General features: G+C 34.7%; 2 protein-coding genes across 4 annotated transcripts in view; both read left to right on the top strand.

Moving 5' to 3' along the window:
• Positions 1-894, top strand: part of tmco6 (transmembrane and coiled-coil domains 6) — a 7,331-nt gene extending 6,437 nt beyond the window's left edge. Inside the window, exon 13 of the mRNA XM_015396399.1 lies at positions 545-894. The gene's annotated coding sequence lies outside the window, so the exon portion shown is untranslated. The remainder of the gene's footprint in view (positions 1-544) is intronic.
• A 3,179-nt stretch (positions 895-4,073) lies between these two features.
• Positions 4,074-7,833, top strand: LOC107098620. 3 transcript variants are annotated; one of them, XM_015396391.1, is made up of 7 exons: positions 4,074-4,203; positions 4,376-4,514; positions 4,587-4,697; positions 5,851-5,907; positions 6,009-6,137; positions 6,245-6,358; positions 7,646-7,833. In XM_015396391.1, the coding sequence occupies exons 2-7, from the start codon at positions 4,404-4,406 to the stop codon at positions 7,694-7,696; spliced, it is 573 nt and encodes a 190-aa protein (XP_015251877.1). In that variant the 5' UTR covers positions 4,074-4,203; positions 4,376-4,403; the 3' UTR covers positions 7,697-7,833. The 3 variants fall into 3 exon arrangements, with proteins under 3 accessions (XP_015251877.1, XP_015251878.1, XP_015251876.1); XM_015396392.1 differs by having other exon boundaries at positions 4,158-4,203; positions 4,334-4,514; XM_015396390.1 differs by lacking the exon at positions 4,074-4,203 and having other exon boundaries at positions 4,210-4,514.
• The last annotated feature ends 1,111 nt before the right edge of the window (positions 7,834-8,944 follow it).

Raw genomic sequence — 8,944 nt, 5'->3', positions numbered from 1 at the left:
TATATATATATATATATATATATATATATATATATATATATACATGGACAAAGTTTTTGGTTTTCTTCCTTTAATGAAAGAATAAGCCAGGATGGTCACAGAAATAATTAGAATCTGACAAAGTAAAAAATAAATTCTTTGAAAATCAACAAATTAAAGTCAAACATTGTTTTTCATTCATGCTTCAAGAATATGATTTGAAAAAAATGGAACAGGTCTGAACAAAAATGATGGTAAGACATGTGCACAAACAACTCTAAAATAAATACTTGTCATCCAATGGCAAACTACAGTGAGCATTATTATTGCTTTCATCAGATTCAGGTCACAGAAATTCAGTTATTCCTGTGACATCCCGGGTTTTTGTTTCATAATACAACGAGTATCAACAGTTTTGTCCAAGTGTGTTTGTGTGTAGATTTATTTAATATATATGGAGTCTGTTTGATGCCCAAAGCAGGTTGATCCACATTTTAGCAACAGATCTTTGTAACATGTGCTGACTTAAGGAATTTCAACTTAAAGGTACTGTTTTGTGTTGTAGGTGGAAAACTCCCCCCTGAATTAACACAAGGACTTCTAGTATAAAATAAAGAAAAGGACACAATCAGCTTTTCTTACATTATGTCCTGCTTTACATTGTGCTATCTCTATAATGCTGACAAAATGGTGCACTGGATTTTTTAATGTACATTTTTAACATCATCTTTAAGAACAATGCATCATTGCATTAAGCACAGCCCACTTTGAAGAGCAACTATGAAGAGGAAATCATTTTTACATCTCTGGTAGATAGTATATAAGACTGTATATTACTGCAATGAATTTGTGTCAATGCAGTGTTTCTATTCTCTGTAATTTTAGAACACCTTTGTCTGGCTTGTGTAACATGTATGTGTAATAAATTGCATTATTTAAAAAAAATATGTATATTTTGATTTATTGTGTTTCAATCATTTATTTCAGTTCATTTAAATGATTGTGACTTACATTTGGAAATCCCAAATTCAATTTCTAAGAATATTATATAAGCGAATACCTTTTAATATTGAAATGTTTATGAGATGGCAATTTCATCATCTTCACCTTCATTAAAAGTGCTGACTTGACAGTTGTCCAGTGTTCAGTAGCTGAGACAGCGAGGGTAATATGGTGATAATAAACTGCAAAAACATAATCCACTGCTTTCAGTTTTAGTCAATGTGAATTATATTTACAAGCAGGGGATAATCGTGATACTATTTACATTTGTTAAAATATTATTTAGCATGTGTATGTGGTCATAGTCATAAATGCAACAAGTTGATTTCCAGCCTTTGGTGCTTTGAAATTAAAGGGTAGCCATCAATCAACCAAACTAGAGGAAGGCATTTATAGAGCAGAGATGATAACTGGAAGAAGGAAATATTCATAAAATTTAAATTTTGGGGATAAAAGTAATTCTACTTTTCAAAATACAATTCAGGAATAGTGACCGCTGTTGGGAGAATGAAGCAAGGGAACATTTTATATGCATTGTTTTGTTTTGCTTCTCTTTTTTTCTAGATATTCAATCACCCGTTAACAAACACATCCACACACTGACATTAGCTAACTTGTGTTTTCCATTTTTGTTACATTGTTTATTAAAGGCAAATTAATCACAAATCATATCCCCTTTGTGCCAACTTGAACATATTTTTTGTTAAACTCCAATTGCTAAAAAATTAATTCTTATAATCTTTGACCCCCCTTAAGATAGCCTCGTCTCCAGCCCAACAAAGAAACTTTAGCTCTGTCACTGGTACAGCATCTCCCTGGAAACTCAAGAGCACTCAATGCTCCCATCATGTTAAAAGCTTTATACAGATGCTACTTTTATTTTCCAGGAAGTCCCACTAATTAGCCCAAAGTTCCACTAAGTGGTGCAGGGACAGTTATGTCAGCTCTCTTAAGTCTAAACACTAGCCTCATCTAAACCCCACTGGATATTGGGGTATTGTAAACAGGAGTCAATTTATGTACAAATTATGCAAAAACATCAAAGAAGTATGTATACTGTAAAGTAGAAGTATATATACAGTGGATTAGGGATCCATTAAGTCAGAATTTTAGCCAATATGCTGATATTTTACAACTAAACCTGGTGAAGCCCTGATACTGTTTGTCTTTTGGCGGGGTTTCCCTAGTTTTACTTACACAATGATGTAGCTCTTTCCCTCCTGTCCTGTGGAGATATTGCACATAGCAATTTGGCTATATTTTTTTAAAAAAAGACAATCCACCCACATTTATATTTCAGCTTTCTCTTGCAGCAGACACACATCAGTTGGCTGCATGTGACCCTGAGAGAGCTTCAGGCATAACCCTGGCTTGTTTGTCACCAAAGAGTGTCTTTTATATCAGTGTGTAATATTTGTGGAATGGATGTCAGATATTTAATTTTAAAGCTAATATTCTCTAATACAGATAACAAAATGCATTCCTACTGTCATGTGCATGTAAATATTATTTAATGGGCTCACATTTATTTGTTAATGATCCTGTTATTCCTTTATTTTTTGCTAACCTGAATTTATTTATGTATATATTTTTCCAGTAGATGTTATCCCCCATCCTTGAAATGTATTCAGGAACTAATTCAAACGTCTACGTTTGTTTTCATGATTGTTTGTGGTGGTGTTGGTGCTTATCTCCAGCGTTCATTGGGCGAAGTGTTGCCTAGTCCCTGGCAATGTTGTCCCAGTTCATAGTTAAAAAGAATTTGCTCAAAGTTCCGTTGACGCAGATGAAAATGAACTAGCTCACATTCATATTTCACTTTTGCAAAAATGAACTAAGTTCTCAAACCTATAAATTAACTAGCTCAAGTTCATTTGGTAAACCACAATCCTACACAATATAACCTCATATTTTAGCCTTTAAATGTGTGATCATAATATATAGAAAAAAATGTAAAATACTTAATTCAGTCAAATTACACAGATCTTTAGAAACATATACAGATACATTCAGATTCTCCTGAAAAGATCTGTGTAAAAAAATTTCTTAGGTTCCTCATTCAGTAGCAGATATTTCCTAAGATAGCTAAGATGCTTTAACTCGATGTGTCGCTTTAAATTGAATTGGACCTGGCTTAATTGTGGACTTGCATAATTCATTTTCAATTTTCAATACTTTCGATCTTGTAGCCTTGAACATCGGCTGTGCTTTCTGTTTTTCATGGGACTTCAGCATACAGTGCACCTCGCCACGGTGTCATCATTCCTCACCATGGGCGGTTCTAGACAGGGGCCAACGGGGGCCAGTGCCCCCTGTAGGTCATGTCCTGGCCCCTGTACTGAAGACATAATACTAAAAAGAAATTCTAATTATGATATGCGCTGGAACAGACATGGTTACTGATAGGTCCTTTGGATCTATTTCATTCTTTTTCTTTACAAATTCTGTTTTACTAATTATTCAAAAACAATAAGGTGATAGCTTCAGTGGTATTGAGATAGGATCCCAGTTTTATCTGCTAATTTTTTTTATTTTTTTCCACAACACATAAAAAATGCTCTAATTTTTACAGACAAATTTAACAGTTTTTCTAGAGTTCTGAATCAAATTTTATAGAAAACGGTAGTTTTAACTTAATAAATGTACGTTATAAATGTATATTGACCTCATAAGAAATAGAATTTTTATTGAACCTAATTGAAAAGAAATTTCGCTTAATGCAGCTCTCTTAATATATTTGAATCTATTGCCCTGTTTTTTATTTCATGCTTTTCTGTGCCCCCATGAAAACAAGCTGGCCCCCTCCTGGCCCCCTGGTACATTTGGTCTAGATCCGCCACTGTTCCTCCCCTTCTCTAGACATGGATTTACTTTTAACTATCTATATCAGGGAGACTCCCGGAACGTCCAGGAGACTTGGGATGTCTGCATAATATGGAGACAGCTCATTTGTTTTATTAAACTCCATGTTTAAAAAGTGGATTGCCTCAATAAGTGCTGTTTGTTATGCATTTCAACAATTAATGCTGTTTTTTTAAGTAGGTTTTACCTTCTTTACTTTGTACTTTTTTTTCTGTGGGGCTTCGAGTAACAGCCTTGTTTATTTAGGACCTCCCCTTGCTGAAAAAAAAGTAGAAGATCTCAAATGTCATCATTCCTCCTCGGGACCAGCAACACCCACTTCCTGTTTTCTTATGCAATTCCTCTTAGATAGAAAGCTCGGTGAGTTTGTTTCTTATTATTGTGTTCCTTTTGACTGTTCTGTACCGTTTTGTGAAAGATTAGTGTCAGATTTCACTCTCTAACTACAAGTCTGTCCCATGCCTTTTATACTACTTCCTTGCTGTCAAAGACGTTACTGGCACAACAAGCTCCTGTTCTCTTCCTCCCACAGCCTCAGACTGCTGTGTAACAGCTTTGCAATGGAGGAAACTGTGCCAGGAGTTGTACAGACCAGCGAGAATCAGAATGCGATGATGAAACACAGCAAACCTCTGCACCGCTTTACCCAAAATCAGCCCAGAAGTTTTGGGGTAAGAAACAGGATGGCTTGGACCTGTTATATGAGTGCACACAGTAAAAACATATGTTTGTATATTTTTTAGATTGTGGTGCTGATGTTTGGGTGTGCTGAGGTTGTGATGGGATTTGTGATGGCTGGTGCTGATCTACAAACCTCATTCAGCTTATATATTCCTTTCTGGCAAGGAACAATGGTAAGCATCTTTTCTTTAAATCCTAAAAAAAAAAATATATATATATATATATATATATATATATATATATATATATAAAACAAACCAAAACTATAAAAGCACTCTGAGGACGCAGACCTCTGCCAAGCAGCAAATTATCCCCCTTATTGTGACTTAAACTTATAGCCAAAACTTGCACATCATCTGGATCATTACTAAATTTGGATGACTTGTACCTAGACATGAGGCGGGCCTCTGTTAATTCAGATCTGTTCATAGCCTTTCAAGTCATCCTTTAAGCAGACCGATAACACACACACAAACTTTTCAAAAAACAACCTCTTTGCCAAAGTTTTTTTGTGAGCTCTCAGCATTTTTGTGAACACTTACCTCCCTGTGTCATAAGGATATTTAACTACAAAGAAAATGTTATGCACATAGGTCCAGCATTATTTGTTTATGGCTATCAAATTCAAGTAGGAAGTGCTGAGATGCAATTCCTGGGATGGAATTTGCTTCGGTGACCCAGTTTCAGATAAGTTGACCCAGTTACAGTAAATTTATGACTCAAATAGTCTCCTAGCTGATTTGCTAAAACACTTAGATAACTTTTATTGAAATTTCATATAGTACAGCTTTTCAGACGGTAAATTAACATTTCCTTTCTGTAAAGTGCAGGAGTTATCAAATGTAAACAATGTGGGAGAAAAAAGTGCAAAAAAACGCATTGATATGGTATTTCAGAGCATTAATATATTAAGTATTTTTGGTTTGGTGTTATCAGTGTGATGCAGAGTCTGTGACATGATTTAGAGTTTTTTTTTTTTTTTTTAAGCACCTGGTTGAGGCTGTCAATTCATCTAAAATAACTTAATCTATTTCTCATACTTAAAAAATAAACAAATTAAATGACAAATGGCTCACAGATTGTTACAATATTCCAAAGAGTCTAGTTCACTTGTGTGATTCAAGAATTTATGTCTTATTCATGAATCAAACCAAAGAAGAAAAAAAACTCACTATCCTTTAGGAATATTTGTGCACAACTGGCATTACATCAGCTAGCTTACAAAACAATGCAACTCACCTGTAGTACTCTGCACTTTTGATATGTGCCTCTTGAACACAACAGAAATGGATCCTCTGATTAATTCCTATGATTGTTTTTTTTAAGTTTCTTGTATGTGGAGTCCTGTCAATCTACACTGAATTACATCCATCCAAGAAGACGGTACGTTTATTAACCTGCACCCCAGTATTTAACTCCATTTATAACTGGTCACAAAGTTATTTTAAGTTAAAATCAGTATGATTTATAATCTGGCTCTACAGGTGACCATATGCCTGGCCATGAGTGTGGTCTCTATGTTGGGAATTGTGCTCTCCTTTGGATACAGGATATATTTCCTCATTGATAGCACATACCCTTACAGTTATTATAATAAAGGACCTTATCTTGAGGTGAGCTTCCTGCTGACTATTCTCCTTCAAAGTTTTTGCTATAATCCTTTTCTGTGTGGATAAAATACTAACATAGTAATGCGTGTCTAACGGACTCTTTATTTCAGGCACAGCTTTCTATTGTGGTAGGCATGTTGTTTGGATCCTCTCTGTTTGTATTTGGAGTTCTCGTCTTCTTCGCAGTCATTGCACGTGCTGCTTTAAAATCTACGCATGATCAGGTAATATATTTTTCAGTCTCATGTCGTTTAGCGAAATGAAAAGTTACAATTGACCTCTTACTTTCGATATATTAGCCAGAATGGTCACTCAACAGAAACTAATATTTTGGAGAAGCACAGCCAGAGCCCAAATTTGATAGAATAGGAAATTTCTTTATTGTCCCACAATGGGAGAATTCTGGAAAGAGCTGTGGATGGATCTGAAGATGAGGGTTTTATACTCCCTCCTATATAAACTTAGAGGGGAGTGGCAGCCCAGAGGTTAGGGCATACAGCTTGGAATCCTGAAGTTCTGGGTTCGAACCCCACTACCACAGACTGCCACTCTGGCTCTCTGAGCAAGACCCTTAACCCCCGATTGCTCCCTGGACGCCCAGCAATGGCAGCCCACTGCTCTCCAAGAGTATGGGTTGAATGTAGAAGTAAATTTCTCCAATGTGAGATCAATAAAGTTCAATTAAATTAATTAAAATTAAAACTATACTGGGAGTTAAACCACCAAAGTACACAGGAAAACATGCACAGAAAAAAGCAGGCTAGCAATTCTAAAAATTGACCCATTGCTGCCAACACATAATTTTTCAGTTCATTTTTAAGAAAGATATTAATAACATTTTATATGTTTTGGAAGAAGGCTGATTCGTATTGTATTGTAACAGAAACAAACTTCTTGGTTGAATGGAAATTATTGCAAAATTTAAACATTGAAATTTTTTCTCAAATATTTTACCTCTTTTTTATGTCTTGTAGTATTTAAATATGGCTGTAACCGGAGTTTAAATAAAAAAGGTTACACATGACCAATATTAAGACGTCCTGTTAACCTTGAGTCAGTTTAAAGCATCTGGAAGGGAAGCTCCTTAGGAGAAAACACTTGGTGTGAATCTTTTTCTCTACAGATCAATTTAAAGTACAAGAAGAGCGATTTAATCTCACTATGAATTATCCCTGACTTTACTGACAAAAGCTGGCGAGTTGTTTATTCATCAAAGAACAATGTGATTCAGTTTATTTAAATTCTAATCAAATAATTTTATTCATTTGTACTTTTAATCCAATCCAGTCTTCTAACCGCTGTAATGCTGATATACAGGCAGAGTTTTAAAACCAAATAAATGCATAGTGTAAAAAGGCTAAATTGTTTTACATACCTTTATATCAATTATGTTTAATCATATACTGTGTATTTAGGACAAAAATGTGATATTAAAAAATAGTGTGGTCTGACATGTTTTCATAGCTGTTCATTACTCTTTCCTGTCTTTGCTTTGTTTGTTTTTTTATCAGGTTATTATTCAGCACATCGCAATGCAGCCACAGAGTGAACTGTCTACCTAGGACCAACTTCCCCAAGCACTGTTTTACCCTCACAAATCAGCACTGTGTTTTTTTATCAGTTAAATCCTATATTTTAATGTGTCTGAGTGTGTTTGCGTGTTGTATTAGTGTTCACTGGTTCTTTTATACTTTTCATGGAAAACATTTAGTTCTTATCATCAAGCTGAATGCAGGTGGAAATTAGCATCCTATGCTATTTGGAGGTACCATGCTTATTTTGTACTATTTTTTAGGTCAGTGTGATGTTGTCACTGTTGAAATAAAATCCCTATTATCATACGTTTAACATTTCTTCAACAAGGCTTTTGTAACATTTATCGAGATAAATTCCTTCGAACCACATTTTAATCAGTAATTTCTCTTCTGTCTTTCCGTTTAGCTTTGGAAAACATGTTATTGTGTGAATAAAAATCAACATTATTATTTCAGTTCATACAGTGTGATGAACAAGCACTTCCTACCTGGAACATAATCATTGTACAACTCACTAAAAACCTGAAGTTTAATGTGTTTTATCATAGTCTTTTTTTACAATAAACCTAAAGATCTTTCACATTATTTTCTTGAATTTATGATTCTCTGAAATTCTTTATAGTAAGGAGCTAGAAATTGCAGTATGTATTTGTATTCAGTCTCCCTGAGTAGAAACTGTGAAGTTCCACCTTTTGTAGCAAAACAGCTCAAGTCTGGTAAAAATGGAATAAGAAGTGTCTGAGGTTCTGATTTTGTTGCAGATTTTTAGTTGGATTTAGGTCTTTAGCTTGACCTCCTTAAAAAAATGTATGTCAAAACGCTGCTAAGCATGTTCAAACTAGAACTAAGAAAGTAGAACACATCAGCCCAGTTCTGAAATCATTGAATAGATCAGCACCTCAATACATAACAGATTTGTTGTCAGTGTATCAACCTCCCAGACCACTCAGTGTTATGGTTCTGCCCTTTGTGGACTTATTTTTGAGTTAAACTGATTTTGTGTTTTCTTGGTCGTTGGTTTCTTTTCTATTTTGTATCATTCTAGTTGTTTTCTAGTTATATCTAAGCCATTTTGTGTTTTTTTGTATTGCTCTCTGTTACCCCCTTGTGCCAGTCTCCTAGTTGCTTCTCTCCACACCTGCTCCCTGTCAGCTGATTACCCCAGTCTTTATTCTGTTTCCCATATACAGGTGCTGGTCATAAAATTAGAATATCATGAAAAAGTAGATTGATTTCAGTAATTCCATTTAAAAAGTGAAACTTGTATATTATATT

This window comes from Cyprinodon variegatus, unplaced genomic scaffold, assembly GCF_000732505.1.
Source record: "Cyprinodon variegatus isolate N-32 unplaced genomic scaffold, C_variegatus-1.0 Scaffold794, whole genome shotgun sequence".
NCBI lineage: Eukaryota > Metazoa > Chordata > Actinopteri > Cyprinodontiformes > Cyprinodontidae > Cyprinodon > Cyprinodon variegatus.
The sequence above is the reverse complement of the archived record's forward strand: the minus strand, read 5'-3'. Positions and strand labels throughout refer to the sequence as shown.

Bases quoted from the DNA above. Each gene is read 5' to 3' on its own strand.
- LOC107098620 (XM_015396390.1), top strand. From the start codon at position 4,302: ATGCCTTTTATACTACTTCCTTGCTGTCAAAGACGTTACTGGCACAAC. The intron at 4,515-4,586 runs GTAAGAAACAGG...TATATTTTTTAG, and splicing joins ATCAGCCCAGAAGTTTTGGG to ATTGTGGTGCTGATGTTTGG. The intron at 6,359-7,645 runs GTAATATATTTT...TTTTTTTATCAG, and splicing joins TAAAATCTACGCATGATCAG to GTTATTATTCAGCACATCGC.